Consider the following 16736-nt stretch of genomic DNA (forward strand, 5'->3'; position numbering starts at 1 on the left):
GTTTCCGCGCGCACGGACGACCCAGATTTCACACGTACGGACGGCCCAGATCGTATCGCGATGGACGGTTCAGATTTAATCCCAATTAAATCGCGATCGGACGGTCCATATTTAATCTTGATGGATGGTTGAGATTAAAAGGCAAAGGATATAAATAACCCCATCCACACCTGACCACAAAACCCTAGCCTCTAGTGCCTCGCTGGAGAAGAAGAACCAGACGCCGGAGGAGCCGGCTGCCGCCACTCATCGCCGCACCAGAGAATTTTCCGACCGCTAATCGAGGTAAATTTTCTCCCCCTAGCTCATTTTTCGATGCTAAATCTGCCTATGGCCAAACCGGAGCCAAACCATCGGCCAATTGGCCGAAAAATCCCGCCGAAGTCCGGCAGCGCCGCTGCGGCTCCCCTCTGTTTTGCCTCCGATGAGGCCCTTTCCAGCCTCCGTTCGATGCAAATTTTATACCACTGTGATCACCGTTCTTTTCTCTACAGGTTGATCAGTGCCAAACATCAAAACGCCACTCACGCCGGAGGAGCCGTCGCACCCGAGAGCACCGCCGCCAGTAAGTCTCGGTTTTTCGTGATTTTTTTGGCCCACCGAGGGCTCTAGGGTAGTTTTATCGCAGGGACCAATGCAAGTTTGGCCGAATTCGACCGAAAGCGACCAACCTGAGGCGGATCGCCGCCGCAGGTGGCGGCGCCGTCGCCGGAGCACGGCGGAGCAGCCGTGCCGGAATTTCGATATTGGCCGAAAGGGGCCCTAGGTCTGATTTGGGATTCATACCGGACGGGGTATGGGGACGGCTCGTTTCACCCTCATACCAGACGGGGTATTGAGGTTTATGGTTTTGGCGCCCATACCAGACGGGGTATGGGGACGGCCCTGAAATCAGGTTATTAATGTTAATGGTTCACGTGTAGCGGGGACTCTCTTTGGATCCCCATGGATACTAGTAGGCTGGTAAAAGAGGAAAATATGTTGTTTAATGATTGAAATGTAAAGGTATGTTAAGTGTTATGTTATAAAATCTATATGATTTCATGATGATGATAATGTTATTGCTTTCACATGTTATTTTCATGGATCTCACCGAGGTAAGTGGACAGTAAAGGTTTTTATATTAATAAACGAGTCTGTTATAAATTATGCTCCATTGGTCCTTTTTGTTTTCTACCCACCTTTACTTCCGTGGCGGTGAGATAGTGTGATGTCTTTACTGGGCTGGTGTAGCTCATTCCTTATTTAACCATTTCATATCAGGAAAACGTTGTTCCCGAGCCCATTTCACATGAAGACGGTGAGGGGGACGCCTAAAGACTTCATAGTTATATTTATAGTTCTTATTTCGAGTATCTCTTTTAGTCAGTTTGTTCATTCATGTTTTGGGTACGTTTTTTGTTATTGTGTAAGGAATGTTAATCAAAAATTTTATTACGATTCCGCATTTGAGATTTTTAATACATACATCTTCATTTAAATTCCGAGGCCGTTACATAATAAGAATCATTTGTGAAACTTAAAACTGTTTCGGAGGTTAGGTTGTAAAATTCCTTCTTTCGATTTTTTTTTAAAAACACATCCCAAACTTAAATTTTCATTAATTTTTTTTAAATTATTTTTAATTTTATTCATAATTTATTTTTTTCTATAAATTTAATAAAAATTAAAATAATTTTTTTTATATATTTAAAATATTAATATTAATTACGAATCAATTTCGTATTAAATTATTATAAAATATTTTAAATTTTGTAAATTTTTAAGTATTTAATGATAATCAATTCCGAAACTTAAAACTGTTTCTTCTGTAAATTTTTAAGTATTTAATGAGAATCAATTCCGAAACTTAAAACTGTTTCTTATGTTAGGCAAGAGGACCCTCCATGGAGTTCCTGCAAAATTCCTTCTTCTTCTATGTCTTCACCGCGTTAGCCGTGGTTCTAGCAATTTTCGCGGTTCGAAGTCTTACCAGTAAGTTGGCACTGAACCAAGGGAAGAAGAAGAGGAAGTATCATCCTATCGGCGGCACGGTTTTCAACCAGCTTGTTAACTTCAACAGGCTGCATCATTATATGACTGATCTTGCTTCGAAGCACCGGACTTACAGGCTTCTTGGTCCTTTCAGGAATGAGGTTTACACCGCAGATCCAGTAAATGTCGAACATATTCTTAAAACTAACTTTCAGAACTATGGCAAGGTACCTCTCTTTTTAGCTCTTGTATCTTTGCTTCCTGGAAGATGTACCACTTGGATTAGGGATTTTATATATCTTTCATTTTTTTTTGGTTAACAAAAGGAAGAAAAGATTAATTAGGGATTATGAGAGACTGTCAGAACTATCTTCAAGCGTTTTCCAATGAAATCTAAGCAATTTTAAACTACATTTGGGCTAAGTAAAAAAAAATAAGTTTTTGGATTTGAAGTAGCCCTTTTCTTATTTTAATATTCTGCAGGGCTGGTATAATTACAACATCCTAACAGATTTGCTTGGGGATGGAATTTTCGCTGTTGACGCTGACAAGTGGCAACAGCAGAGAAAATTAGCCAGCTATGATTTCTCAACCAGGGTCTTGAGACATTTTAGCAGTGTCATCTTCCAGAAGAAAGCAGCAAAACTGGCTAATCTGATATCTGAGGCGGCAAATTCCGGCCAGATATTTGATATGCAAGTGGGTTTTTTCAATTTTCATGTTCACTGACGAGTTAGTCTTTTTTGGGTATTTGATAAAAGCTAACTTTTTGTAGTTCATGCAGGACCTGTTTATGAAATCGACCTTGGATTCGATATGTAAAGTTGTATTTGGAATTGAACTTGACAGTATCTGCGGAACAAATGAAGAAGGAATCCGTTTTAGCAATGCTTTTGATGATTCAAATGCACTAACCCTTTGGCGCTATGCTGATATCTTTTGGAAGGTGAAGAAGTTTCTGAATATTGGATCAGAAGCTGAGCTAAAGAAAAATCTCAAAGTGGTCGATGCATTTGTTTATAAGCTGATCCATAACAAGAAGGAAAGGATGCACAATGCAGAGGATGATTCTTCTGTGAGAACTGACCGCTAAACTTTTGTCCCAATTTCAAATTAATTTATCAGCCTAGTTTGACTTTCCTGTTATGTGCAAGGTTCAGATGAAAAAAGATGATATTTTATCGAGGTTTCTGCAAGTGAATGACGCTGATCCAAAGTACATAAGAGATACAATGCTGAACTTTATCATAGCTGGTAAAGATACAACAGCAACCACACTTGCCTGGTTCATGTACATGCTTTGCAAGCATCCTGAGATACAAGAAAAGGTTAGCCAAGACGTGAAGGAAGCCATGAAGAGAAGAGAAGTTACTAACTTGACAGAGCTTGCAGCTGAAATGAGGGAAGAAACTCTTGAAAATATGCATTATCTCCATGCAGCAATAACTGAGACTCTTAGACTCTATCCTGCTGTTCCAGTGGTAATGAAAGTCTCATTCGATTATGGGTTAACCAGTTATAAATGTGAACCAGTTGAAACTGATAAGTGGACATGAAAATTTCTGACCTTTTACGAGTTACTTCTTGCAGGATGCAAAGTTCTGCTTATCAGACGATACCTTCCCAGATGGGTTTGATGTGAGGAAAGGAGACATGGTTGCTTACCAACCATATGCAATGGGCAGGATGAAATTCATATGGGGTGATGATGCAGAGGAATTCCGTCCAGAAAGATGGCTTAATGAAGAGGGTAAATTCCAGCAAGAAAGCCCTTTCAAATTTACTGCCTTCCAGGTTAGCACAATGAGTTTTACACACCTAGATTATTGTCATTTAATCTGTTTTCGAACTGTAACGGATTATTCTTGTTGAGGCAATTGAGTTTGAGTTTTATTCTGGTGAACAGGCAGGTCCACGAATTTGTCTAGGACGAGAGTTCGCTTACCGGCAGATGAAGATCTTCTCAGCTGTGCTGTTAGGTTGTTTTCGGTTCAGATTGAGCAATGAGAATAAAACTGTCACGTACAGGACCATGATTAATCTTCATATTGATGGAGGCCTCCATGTTCGAGCCTTCCACAGATGTTGAAGATGCAGTTAAATTTGTACGTTGTGTTTAATAGTATAAAATAAAATATCAAAAGCTGGTGAAGAAGCAGGAAATCTCTTATATCTACAAGTACTTTCCTCTCCTTCAGGCAACCTTTTTAAGGATGGATACAGCTTTAGAGCTTCTCGTGATAAAGGAGCAGTAGTATAATTACGAAAAAATGAGTTGGATAAAGCTCCTTGAGCTGGGTCTATTATTATTATTGTTAATTTATTACTTTATATTCAAGGGTAGACTCGTACTACTTATGGTGGATGTGACTTTTTTTCTATATTTTGGAAGCTAAGCTAATGATTCTCCAATTATTTTATAGTAATAATTTTGGAATAAATGAATTATGGGGTTCAATTCATTTGAAAATGGATCTTAATTTTGGAAATAAAATTTCTACATCTTCAATAACCATCCCCAATTCGCAGGGTCTTTGCTATTAATGAAGTTCACTGCAAACATCACATCAATCTTTCATATTCAAAATCACGTGTAAATCCCAAATCAAAACTATTATCACCGCAAACCTAATTGCTAAAAGTCCAAGCAAAATTGAAAGTAGTTCTGAAAATTCACCTTACCTCACCATGATTGAAAATGACTCATTTTTTAGCCCATCAAACACAAATGTAAAAACTTATTAGTAGCATTAATTACTATTTTAGTTTCTAAAATTTGATATTCGGTACAATTTAGTACTTAATGTTTTTTCTGTTACAATTTAATCCTTCATATTTTCTGTTCGTTCTGATTGCTCAATTTTCATCTATTTTCTAACAAAAAAGCTTACAAAAAATCAAGTATTTACAGGGGGAGGAAAGTTGAGCCCCGGTCTTGAGGTCCATCCCTTCCGATCCCTGTAAGCCTCAATAGCCTGTAAACGAATCCTTTCTTTCGAAGCATCATGGACATTCTTTGGTGCCTGAAAAAAGGTAAAACGGGTTTTGTTGGAACCAAAACTTTTCTTTTCATTGTTGTCGTAAAATAGTAGAAACGCAATCCTACCTTCGGAACTACAACCAATTTTGGTGGAGCTTCTACCACCTCTCCAAATTTGATCTTCTCATGTCCAGGAAAGTCCACATCCTCTTCTGTTTTCCCTTTCTTTTGTTTCTTTTTCTTTAATTCCCAATACCTGCAGGAGTACAATAGTTTAACCATGTCAGTCTCAGATAATTTATTAGTATGTGAAAAGCATTAAGATGCATTTTGACTACCTATAAATGGGTAACAACATGAAAGCCTTAAAAAATGTTCCCTTAACTGCGGTGTTAGAAATTGTGAACTACAGTCTACTTTCACAGCTTCCACCAGTTTCAAAATCTCATCTACCACCATAAAACCAAAAAATATGTCTATTTATGTGCCTGGATGTGTATATAAAACTTCAGTTTCCTTTTCTCTTTTCAACTTTATATTCACCATCCCTATAACTGAAACTGAAATTCCTCTTCAACAGCTAAATACTCCAGTTTGAACTTAATCCATCATCTGGACCAGCATCATAGATGAACTACATATGTCTATAACCTTTCAACAGTTTTCCATGAAGACTATGTTTGGAATAAATGGATTCCATAAAAAAGTCTAAAAATGTTCCCTTAACTGTGGTGTTAGAAATTGTGAACTACAGTCTACTTTCACAGCTTCCTCCAGTTTCAAAATCTCACCTACCACCATAAAAACCAAAAAACATGTCTATTTATGTGCGTGGGTGTGTGTATAAAACTTCAGTTTCCTTTTCTGTTTTCAACTTTATATTCACCATCCCTATAACTAAAACTGAAATTCCTCTTCAACAACTAAATACTCCAGTTTGAACTTAATCCATCATCTGGACCAGCATCATAGATGAACTACATATGTCTATAACCTTTCAACAGGTTTCCATGAAGACTATGTTTGGAATAAATGTATTCCCTAAAAAAGTCTGATTCATTCATTTGCAAATTCACATTTTTATCCATGTCCTAAACAATAAGATGTTAGCAAATAAATTCAACTTTTTTTCTGAGGAATTCATTTTTTCCAAACATAGTATATATGGTTTTGGTTGAACTACTAATTGTACTTCAAGAACACTGCAAAATGCCTCACACTGTCCAGAATACAGGACAGACAGCCCAAGGGACTATTTTGTACTTCTATTTCGAGTATTTTATTTGCCCAATTCATTTAACTGGTTTCCATGAATATTCAATCAGATATAGATCTTAACAAGAAAGAAGAGGGCAGTAATAATGAAAAATAGTTTCTAAAGAATAAGGAACAATGAACAATAATCAGATAACAAAATGTAAAAAACGTATTTATGAATGCACAATATAATGGAACCTAACACATCTAAAAGATAGATGCCATACAAATCTCAGTTCACAAGAAAGGCTAATGAATTGATCAACAATAGCATGAAATAAACGGGCTAATTTAGAAAGCTACAACCTCCAATGCCAAATGAGACCAAAATAAAATTTCCTCATAGAAAATCACTTATATCAAAATTTACTTAGATTTACAGGTCCAAGCAACTCCAGGATCTCTCCCAACAAGTAAAGAGAAACAAATGTTGCAAAATCAATAATGATTTCTATGAAGGTACAGACAAAAGATAGAAAGACTAAGAAACAGAAGGAAAAAGGAGACGTAATATGCTTACTTCTTCTTCCGCTCTCGCCTTTTAGAATGGTCTGATAGTTCCAAGTCCTTTTCAAACCGAAGATCCTTTACTGGCTTCCTTTTTCTCTTTTTATTTCCTTTTTCATCCCCATTATTTTGCACAATTTCACCAATATTCTCATGCTTAGGAGACATTACCTGTTCATCATTACCTCCATCTTTGCTCACCATAGTCTCTGAACTGATTTGATTCTCTCGAAGAATTTTCTGCACAAATCTTGCATGAGTAAACAAGATGAAGATTTAAAGCATGGCAGCAACTCAAAGGTAAATTTATAATAGAGAATTACACAAACAAAGGCGTACATATGACAGTGGCATCTAGCCAGATTAACAGAATCATAACTGCGAGACAAAACATGAAATGTTCAACCAACTATTAATGCCAGTACTAAATCAACCTAATAAGTCTCCCATCAAAAACACATTGAAATAGGTTCAGGAAAGAGCAGCATTTAAGGTTTTTGGTTTGATATGTACTACCATAAATAGGAAAGCCACTTGCACTAATTTCATCTCCTACAAAATTTTTGAGCTTAAAGTCTATGATTGGAACAAATGAACTTCATTCGTAGAATTCTTTGAAAATACGTATTATTTTAACTGTGGGAGAGTGAAGATGCCTCATAAAATTGTAAAAATTCGGCTGTTAGGCAATTCTAAGTAAAACTGAGAGAACACATTTTACATTCCACCAAGTTTGATAAACTTATGTATGATTATCTTAATTCCACTTCAAATTATTTAGGAACTCGGTTTTTCATTATTTTGTAAGCTCAGTATTATTATTTTATGAGGGATCACTACTCATAGTTAAAATAAATATACAATTTCAAATAAATTCCATGAAAAAAGTTGATTCTGTCGAATCCTCGTCTAGATTATGAGTTCAAATCCTACAGAAACAGATAATTTCTTCCAATTTGAAAACATACAGACTAAATCATAAACAATTATAAGAATGAAACCCGGAGATACCTTAACGGCATCACTACCTCGTTTTCCATTCATTGCCTCAGTGCCTTTTGAAATCTTACCAGACCCTAAAAACACAAGTAGATAAACTTGCTCAGACGCAAGAGATAAGCAATGACCAAACCGAGCAGTCGAATATGAATAAGATATTGGTTTTGACGCGAGAGAAAAATCCACCTAGAGGAGAAGGTGAAGTGAAAGACATGATTCTACGGAGCTTAGATGGCAAAGCGTCGACTTTGGAAGCATCAGGAGGGGGCGGGAGTCTAGTAGGCCCGCCATGAGCTGCTTGATAGTTTTTTTCTCTTCTCCTCCTCCCCTTCCCTCCCATATTCTGTTGCTCGCTCTAGCAAATGTGAAGGGAAACCAAGAACAAACGCTATGTGCTTGTGTCGTTCAAGCAAACCTGAAAGGCTGTGAAGAGCAAATTCGCCGCAGGCGGCAGTTGGCAGGCTTGTCGCTAGATCGCTCTTGGAATTTCAGTTCTTAGGGCTCCAAAGCATCGTTATGGGCCGATGTTGGATGGACTGGGGGAACCCGGAACGGAATTACGAAGGACCCATAACCCGATCCACCCCGTTTGATTTATGCCGGGTTGACCAAACGGAAACTTTTTTAAAAACTTTCAGGATTATTATTACTATTCGGTTTAAAAAATACCGGATAATATATATGACTATAATTTTTTTTTATTTTAATGAGAACATTATTAAATTAGGGACATTAAAAATTAGCATTTTTTTAGATCCAATAAGAAAAAAGATCATCCTTATTGAAACAAAAATTTATAAGAAAAATTATTCATAAATTGACAATTCTTTATCATGGAATTAATAATCTCTTCAAATTTTTTGGTTACTTCATCACATAGATACAATTTTTCTGAAAAATAAAAAAATTCAATTTGGATTCAGGTGTTCATTAGCAATTTGAACCCCAGAATATTTGAACTAAAATGTGATTTTATCGTACTGGATTTTGCGGTGTGAATTTGCATGCAGGCCACGGTAGCCATTTGACATCGAGTATACCTTTACAGGATGCGTGTCCTCAACTGAATACTTTTATAATGTGGTCTCCCAAAGCAAGCTAGAATATTACTTTCTATTAATCTAACATTTGAAATACTAAGAAATAATAAATTAATTCTAAAATATATCTCTGTCATCCAGAATATAAGTTTTTTTTTTTTTTTTTTTTTCCATGCAGTCTAATTCAGGTTAAAATTTAAAAACTCCTACTCTTAACTCCCAGCAACATTTTTTTTCAAAAAAACCCACAATTGAAAAGAAGAAGAAATTGAAAGATTCTGTTCTGTTGGTCCAGTAACTGAAGAATATTAAAATTCATCGAGGATAGTCTCTTGGCAATTCAAGCTATCGGGGCAGATCTAGCTGATGCTAAGTTTGAGAAAATCAATGGACTGGACCAACTTAACAAAAATAAATAAATAAATAAACAGATAACCAACAGTACAAACTACTGAGGAAAATAGATGCAACCCAAACGGTAAAGTTTCAACTTTCTCATTTATAAATGTTATCACATAAAATTTTGTTTATCCATCAGATAATTTTACAACAGAGTTTGGAAAGCCAAGGGGATAGCTCACCATTTAAGCTATTGGATTGAATAAAGGAAACAAATAATTACAAAAGTGATGTGGTGGAAGAAGATACAAGAAGCCAGTGGCAAATTTCCATTTACTATGTCACTCAAAATTGATAAGACAAAAATGAATAGCTCAATCCTCAGTGTAGCTCATCAATCTCAAATGGTAACCAGGCTACCATTCTGTCAAAATAAAAAAAAAAAAAAAATTGCTGAACAACCCACCACGAATCTGAAGATAGGGACGCATGCATACACATGCTTGTTCGCTTGTTGGACACATACATATGATACACGCAACAAAACAGCCTAGGAACTGAAATTGCGCATTTGATCTGACTTTCACATAGGGGCACAGCCAAACATGCCCTTTCTATTTTCATTCTAGTGGTATTCTAATACTATCTTCAGTAATAACCCTCCAACTAATCCAAATTCAATGCCCTAATACTATGATTTTATAAGGGGGCTAAGCCCATCACCTTCCCAACCAAGCTTGAGCATGTGATCCACCACCTTCAAACTTAACTGCAAATAATAAACAGAAAGTCATAACAACAATTCAAAATAATCTTTTTCTTTTCCACACTATTTCAGGATCCTTAGCAAATTTTCATTTATCAAAAGTGACCATTCAGTAATATTATCAGGCAAAGTAGTTTAGTATTTAAAAAATCCCTGTTTTGTAACATTTCCAAATGAGATATAGCCCAAACAACAGACTGGATTAAATGTTGACAGTTGAGTAAAGAAACAGAATACCCCCATCTTTCAAACATTAAAAAGCACCACAATAATATTGTGCTGGGCTGAATCAAGTATCAATTACCAAGTACCACCCAAATCCTAAGGGACTTGGTCCTCCATCTGTTTCTCATGAGCAAATGGCCATTTGCATACAGCCACGTAGAATGGTCATTCACCAACCAATTACCGGCCATTAACAGAAAATTAATGGAGGGACTGCGGAATCAGCCAGATTCTAACCCTTTATTCTTTTGCTCAAAAAACAAGTTTAATACTTTTAATGTATTGTTCTAAGCATATAGCTTACTAAAATAAAAAACTAACTATATTTTGAGAAGGAAGGATTTAAAGAAATTATGTTGACATGACAAGGAGATGCTAACAGACAGTCATCGTTAACTAAAGACAGGAAAATGTAATGAAAGACATGATATGAGAAGAAGAGAATCTAAATTAATTGAAAACACTTGAGAATTAATCCTAGGTTGAACTATACCTCAAGAGGCAAACTGTAATTTCATAATTTTTATACCAACTAAAGTAGCATGAGGGAAGCATATTTTACATCAGAAGAAACATAATAAGGATTTAGCACCTTTTTTATGTTTACCTAGCTTGGTAAGAAGCTGAAGTGCTCTCTGGATTATGAAATTCAAAAGAAATTCGACTAGTTCCATAATTTTGCACTATGACCTGTGACCTTTTGTTTAACCCTTAAATTGATATGAATACACTGGTTTAATGCTTTATATCACTTACATAATAATAGGTCCTACATCCCTTATACGGATAGGAAATTACATGCAATCTCTATATCTTTTATGTCATCTGCTTGTATGGGAAATAACACAGTTCTCTTTGAATTAATCGAAAGTTTGCTTTTAGATGCGAGATGCTATCTCTGTTAGGTGCATTTTGCTTAGGTAACAGAACATATTGGGTCACAATTTTGTATCCTCCAACTTCGTTTCTCCAATTTTTTTAACCAGTGAAAGAATCCTAATTATGAAAAAATTCAACTGTGTATATAGATTACTAGGAATTGCCACATCAACTCAAATCAACATGGACCTTCCTAAAGGTGGAAACATATCATTCGTCATATATGCCCTTCAGGGTTGGAGCTGACATATTTAGGTGGCAGCACATTGCATGTGTGTGGCATGTAACTCACAGTTGGTGCATGGGAGCTAGATCCAAGTATCCTAACCATTAGATTAGCTATAACTCTCTAGCCACATCTCGGCGCTGGTGGTTAGTCCCTTATATAAAAGATATATATCTTTAGTCAACAAATGCAAGATATCATTCCAGAGGACATCCTCTGACCTGAACAGAAACTTCTTTCCAGTTGCCTTCTTTCTTTTTCAGAAAAGAAGCAATTAGGAGACGTGAAAACTGAGAGGGGAGGAAATCAACTTACAGCTGGATCTGTGAAGATAATCAACTGTTTATTTGCAGTGGACACTAGGAGATTTGTGTTATCCACGTTCAAAGCCAAAGCTGTTATATCCTGTCCTTCAGCCAGCTTTAGCACATGAAATACCTGCAAAAGAAATCATTTCTTGTCGTTAGTGAAGCAGGAAACGGTCAACCTTCAATACCTATATGTATGACACAACAGATTGAGACAAAATTTTTAATAATAGATTACCAAGAAAAAAATGAAAAGTCCATCGTGTTGCGATATGAATGGACAAGAACAAAAAAAGTTTTTGCTTACGGTAATAAAGATACCAATTGCTGTTCCATCAGACATAACAAAACCAATGTGCTTGTTGTCAGGCAGAAGAACAAATAAAGCACCCTCATTTTATGAAACTTTTCAACAACTAAACTACCAAGATATAACAATTTTGCCAAACCAAGTGATGCCAAACACAGAGTCGCGGACCATGCGTGCATTGTGAAAGACATCAAGAAGGAACACCAGAAGGCTAGTTACGTAACTTTTACAAGAGTCCAAGACCAATGATGGGATTTGAACCCAGACTACTTCTGCAAAGTGGACAGACTTCAAATTGCTGGTAGGTCAACATGACATAATAGCTAATGAATCAAATTTAGCTCAAGAAACTGTTTGTTCAATTCTTAAACTTTAAAAACAAAGACGACAAGAACGTGCGGAAATGCATAGGTCTACATGTATCATATAGAACATGAATAGAAAGTTGAGGATGATGGTTTCCATCCTCGGCTACAATTTTTCCAAGTTTCCATACCTTCAGAGTATGCAGATTGAAGAAGCAAATTGAAGGTGTTGGTATATCCAATCTACTACTGTCTGCAGATTCATCCAACTTCAGATCAGAATCTTCAGTGCCAAGCTTCTTTGAATCTAAATCTCTGCTGTTATTGCAGGCTCCATCGCTACCCGCACATGAGTTCATTCCTATCAAGGCACTCTGCCCGTCCACAGATATTTCCATGCAACTGATACTGCCAGAAAAAGGAAGGTTTGCTCTACCAATTAAAATTCCATTAACTGTAAAGGTACTGAGAGTGTGCTGTAATCTGTTCCAGGAAATCACAACCCCCTCAGATGAAATGCAGACAGCATGGGCCTCTACACCAACCAACCGTCTCATCAAGCGGCCCCTTCTTAAAGAATGCAACAGAACATCTGATGAATAGGAGCATGAAACAACAATTCCTAGATCTGAGCTTACACAACAACATGATATTTCCCTGTGATGCCCCCGCAAGACTTGTATTGGACCTTCTATACGACGCCTCCAACTTTTATCAGCCAAAATACTTGCTAGAGTGCTACTACTAGTTGAGGATGGTGTACCAGTGGTAGTTGAAAGCTCAGATATGCTGCTTGAGTGAGAAAGAGATGCCCTATGAATCCTCCAAATTAATACTGTAGTGTCCCGGGATCCTGTCACAAGATAGTTGCTATCTGCAGAGAGAGCAAGGCAAGTAACTGGAGCATAGTGCCCAACAGCTGTTTCTAATGTTTTTGCTCCATCTGATGATAATAGCTTGATACTGCTATCCACATGTCCACCTAGTTAAAATTCAAATTACCAAAAATAAGACAACAATGTAGATCAATTAGTTATATTTAAATGGACAACCAGAGAAAGCAAAATTCTATAAGTTCAGACAACATATCGCTAATGGAAAAAAAGAAAATCCATGTTGGAGAGGTTTAAAAGAAAACTAAGAGTGTAAGCTTTTGCTGTAATTGTTCTCGAAAAATAAAAAATAAAAAACTTATGGCAGTCACTGGACCATAATGTATAAGTTAAGAACAGAGTTAGGAAAATTGGCTGAATATTTATGCTTGTCGACTTACTGAAATGTTTCTTATCCAGGTTTGGCATCAGTTTGTTCAAGGTTATAACAGCTAAATAATGTTTTCCAGGCTCATCAGGAGATGGTCAACAGAGAAAAATGCATAGGGTTTTGCTGTCTTAAGGTTAATAGTTTCTTGATGAAACTAATATATTACTATATGAATCAAGCTAAAGTAGGAAAATATAGATTAGTAATGATTTTAACTGTTTACCAGTGATAATTTCTCCATCACTTGTGATCGCAACTACAGCTGAACTTCTAATTCCAGATGAAGGAAATGCTAGTGCTTGGGGAAATTGCCACTCATCAGCACCGGTACCAGATGGACCTTTAAACATGCGCAGCAATGCTCCACCACCTGAACTTGCTGTTGCCTTCCCATGTTGAAAGAGAAAAGGAGTCCCCTGGCCATCAGGGGTGTTTGGCTGCCACTTGTGTTGTGCGACATGTGCTGCTGGGGCATTCATATCAACAATTACAACAGTATCTGTAGTTGCACGAATAGCAGCTGCAGGTAGGTTACACCGCTCAGGAGCTGGAACTGTATATGGTTTGATCTCCTTAGGGTTCCGAAAGATGGTCTGGCATGAAAGTTGTAATGGCTGTCAACTTATATGGGAGCACACTTTTCAACAAATAACAAGCACAGAAGACATTAAAGATAAACTCCAAAAATTCAATTCAAATTAAGGACTTATTGGTGTAGTTTAACTATAACTGCCTTTGATGACAATTGATGTAGGACAGGATATGACGAGAAATTTAAGGCTGAGAAAATAAAAGAATAAGGGAGAAACACAGGACTAGCACCAAATAAATTGAAGGGAAGAAACAGAATCAGGAATAGCAAAGTAAAATAGACTTGAAACCATAGACATGTGGCACACGTATACTCTTACCCCAGAGGATAGAAAGATAAGGACATCTGGATTAAACAAAAACTATAAACAAGAGAAGTAACTCACAAGTTGACTTATGGACAATTGTGTATATAGTCATGTACATACTTCTTTTTGTTGAAGGACTAGAGATAACATAAAAATATGCAGAGGGGATGTGATGCATGTGCAAGAGCTATACAAAGTTAGGGAAGAAATTACCAAAGGAGTGATATTAGCTCTAATTTAAATCGCATAAGCAGTTATGCACCCCCATAATTTATTAAAACTGGAAGCATAAATGTATTGCTTATTTGAATCAGAGGTTACCTGCAGATGAAGGACATCTGCTAACGGCATCTTCTTCATGTGAGGGACAGTCAGAAGTTGGGATGGTGTTTGTCCAAAATAAGCAATTTGATCTTGTGTAGCACGTTGTTGTACCTTTTCCATACATATTTAAATATGTAAGTGGCAGAAAAGGACCAATTCCCGACTTTCAACATAGCATAGAATAACAGAACTTACTGGATCTGAGATCTTATCAATGTCCACTGCCCCTTCGTAGGTAATATAGAAAAAGACATTATTTGCTTGTATAGCTTCTCTGCCTCGTTGCTTATACCTATATGTTCAATTCACTCATAAATACCACTGATAAAGACACTGGACCAGGCTAATATTAAAGAAAACTTCTTTCTATAAAAAAATGAAGTTGTTCTGTTTACCAACTTACAGAGACTGAAAATAATGAAAATGTACTTTCAAATTTTGTTATAAAAAGAAGAGGTATAAAATTATTTTGGCAAAACACATGATATTTCTCAAGAAAGAAAATAGGACCTACCCGAATATGAGATCAATCCATTCATGCAAATGTGCAGATACATGCTCACTTTCAAGAGCCATCCGATGCTTATGAACAAAATCAACTGGGTTTTCAGCCCAAGGAGGAAGTTTGACAGAATCTAATATAAATACAAACACAAATATTGAAGAAAGATTAATTTGCTTATTGCAGATATCTGTTTCACTTGGCACAACGACAAGAAGAGTGTAAAGTTCATACCAAGCTTTCCTCCCAATTGTGTCGTACCAAAGTCAACAGAATTTTCATTGGTTAACATTTCAGGAAGGTAAAACAGCTCAGGGACCTACAATGTAGTAATGGATTAGTATAAATTTCAAAAGAAACTCTATTACATAAAAGAGCAAATGAAAATAATGTGCAGAAAATGAAATTGTAACTGAGTGAAGATATATGCAATAAGATAAAAGGTGGTGTTTTTAGCAATTCAGAACTGTTAAAGAGAGTGTATCTTATGTAGGTTAAAATTTGTAAGGGTAAAATATGCCCTATGTAATTGATTCTTATTTCCTTTTCTATTCTAAAAAACCCTATATATATAAATCTGTGATATTCAATTAAATACATAATTAAACGGTGTTAACATGATATTAGAGCTCTAAATTAAAAAATCTAAGTCTTTTAACAGACCCTATTCATTCTTCATTGCCGCAAAAAGAAAACCCAAAAAGAGGCTAGCCTTCGTTGTCGGCCACTACAATTTAGTTGCCAGCTACCACAAGGCCAGCCATCTTCACCACAAGTTGGCCCTAGCTCCCAACCTGCACGGCCAGAAGCAGCCAGAAGGAGCCGCTCAGCTGCCAGCCGCCAAAACTGCAACGCAAAGCCTCTGGCTTGCTCTGCCTCACGCCCAACCTCCTCTTCCACGCACAGCTAGCCACGGCTCCTTGCACGACGTGCGTCCACCCAGCTGTTTGCGCGCCTTTGCTCAGCTGCCAAACGCGTGCACCACCTCTGTCCCGTGCACTCAACCAACATCTAACAATCATTTTTTTTTAGATAAAAGGTACAAAACAGTATATAAATGCTATGGCACTAACGGGGTGCAACTCATGTACAAAAGATATTTATATATCAGTAAGACTACCTAAAACATGTCCAAAATCCTCTACCCTATACATGTCATGCCCAAAAAAAGATAGGCAAAATAATGAAGTCATCTATCCTTAATTTTAGAGATATCATTCTCCACCCCATCAAAACCTCTAATATTTCTCTTTTCCCATACCACCCAAAGTATAGTCAAAAGAATAAGTTTTATACATTTTTTCTTTTTACAAACCCCCCCTCCCTCCCAAGCCCAAATCTCCTCCTTCGGTGAGTCCACCTCAACCCAATTGATTCCCAGGAGTCTATAAGACCATAAACCATAGGTTATAAGCAATAGGACACCATAATAGGAGATAGTTGCATGTCTCAGCCGCTTGCTGATAGAAGTAACACCTATTAACCATCACTCTATCCCTTCTCATCAAGTTGTCAACGGTCAGGATGCATTCCTTCCCTGCCTCCTAAGCAAAAAAAAAAGCAATTCTTTACGGAGCTTGGGAATTTCAAATATCTATAAATGGGAAAACCTCCATCCCTGATTCATTAGCAC

General features: G+C 36.9%; 3 protein-coding genes across 8 annotated transcripts in view; 1 reads left to right on the forward strand and 2 right to left on the reverse strand.

Moving 5' to 3' along the window:
- The first annotated feature begins 1886 nt into the window (after positions 1-1886).
- LOC110819485 (cytochrome P450 704C1-like) lies at positions 1887-4444 on the forward strand. Of its 2 annotated transcripts, none has more exons than XM_022048700.2 (6): positions 1887-2201; positions 2458-2673; positions 2759-3049; positions 3129-3455; positions 3565-3768; positions 3881-4444. In XM_022048700.2, exons 1-6 carry the CDS (start codon positions 1887-1889, stop codon positions 4061-4063), a joined length of 1536 nt encoding a protein of 511 aa, XP_021904392.1. In that variant the 3' UTR covers positions 4064-4444. The 2 variants fall into 2 exon arrangements, with proteins under 2 accessions (XP_021904392.1, XP_021904393.1); XM_022048701.2 differs by having other exon boundaries at positions 3135-3455.
- On the reverse strand, positions 2099-8207 carry LOC110819486 (coiled-coil protein). 5 transcript variants are annotated; one of them, XR_015819089.1, is made up of 8 exons: positions 7904-8207; positions 7730-7794; positions 6732-6958; positions 5081-5210; positions 4884-4997; positions 3542-4047; positions 3351-3441; positions 3203-3285 (listed from the first exon to the last, which is right to left on the reverse strand). XR_015819089.1 is itself a non-coding variant. In XM_022048702.2 (6 exons), exons 1-6 carry the CDS (start codon positions 8055-8057, stop codon positions 2179-2181), a joined length of 747 nt encoding a protein of 248 aa, XP_021904394.1. In that variant the 5' UTR covers positions 8058-8207; the 3' UTR covers positions 2099-2178. The 5 variants fall into 5 exon arrangements, 1 of the variants encoding a protein (XP_021904394.1); XR_015819088.1 differs by having other exon boundaries at positions 3351-3444; XR_015819087.1 differs by having other exon boundaries at positions 3203-3441.
- Positions 8208-9222: 1015 nt separating this feature from the next.
- The window catches only part of LOC110819555 (WD-40 repeat family protein / beige-like protein), a 36525-nt gene continuing 29011 nt past the window's right edge, over positions 9223-16736 (reverse strand). The window contains exons 25-32 of the mRNA XM_088220100.1: positions 15338-15422; positions 15116-15236; positions 14797-14893; positions 14599-14712; positions 13602-13971; positions 12307-13097; positions 11508-11630; positions 9223-9865 (exon numbers count right to left, since the gene is read on the reverse strand). Coding sequence (XP_088076226.1) covers positions 9788-9865; positions 11508-11630; positions 12307-13097; positions 13602-13971; positions 14599-14712; positions 14797-14893; positions 15116-15236; positions 15338-15422 — 1779 coding nt within the window. The 3' untranslated portion in view covers positions 9223-9787. The remainder of the gene's footprint in view (positions 9866-11507; positions 11631-12306; positions 13098-13601; positions 13972-14598; positions 14713-14796; positions 14894-15115; positions 15237-15337; positions 15423-16736) is intronic.

This window comes from Carica papaya, chromosome 5 (assembly GCF_054855325.1).
Source record: "Carica papaya isolate Zhongbai chromosome 5, ASM5485532v1, whole genome shotgun sequence".
In the NCBI taxonomy this organism is placed as follows: domain Eukaryota; kingdom Viridiplantae; phylum Streptophyta; class Magnoliopsida; order Brassicales; family Caricaceae; genus Carica; species Carica papaya.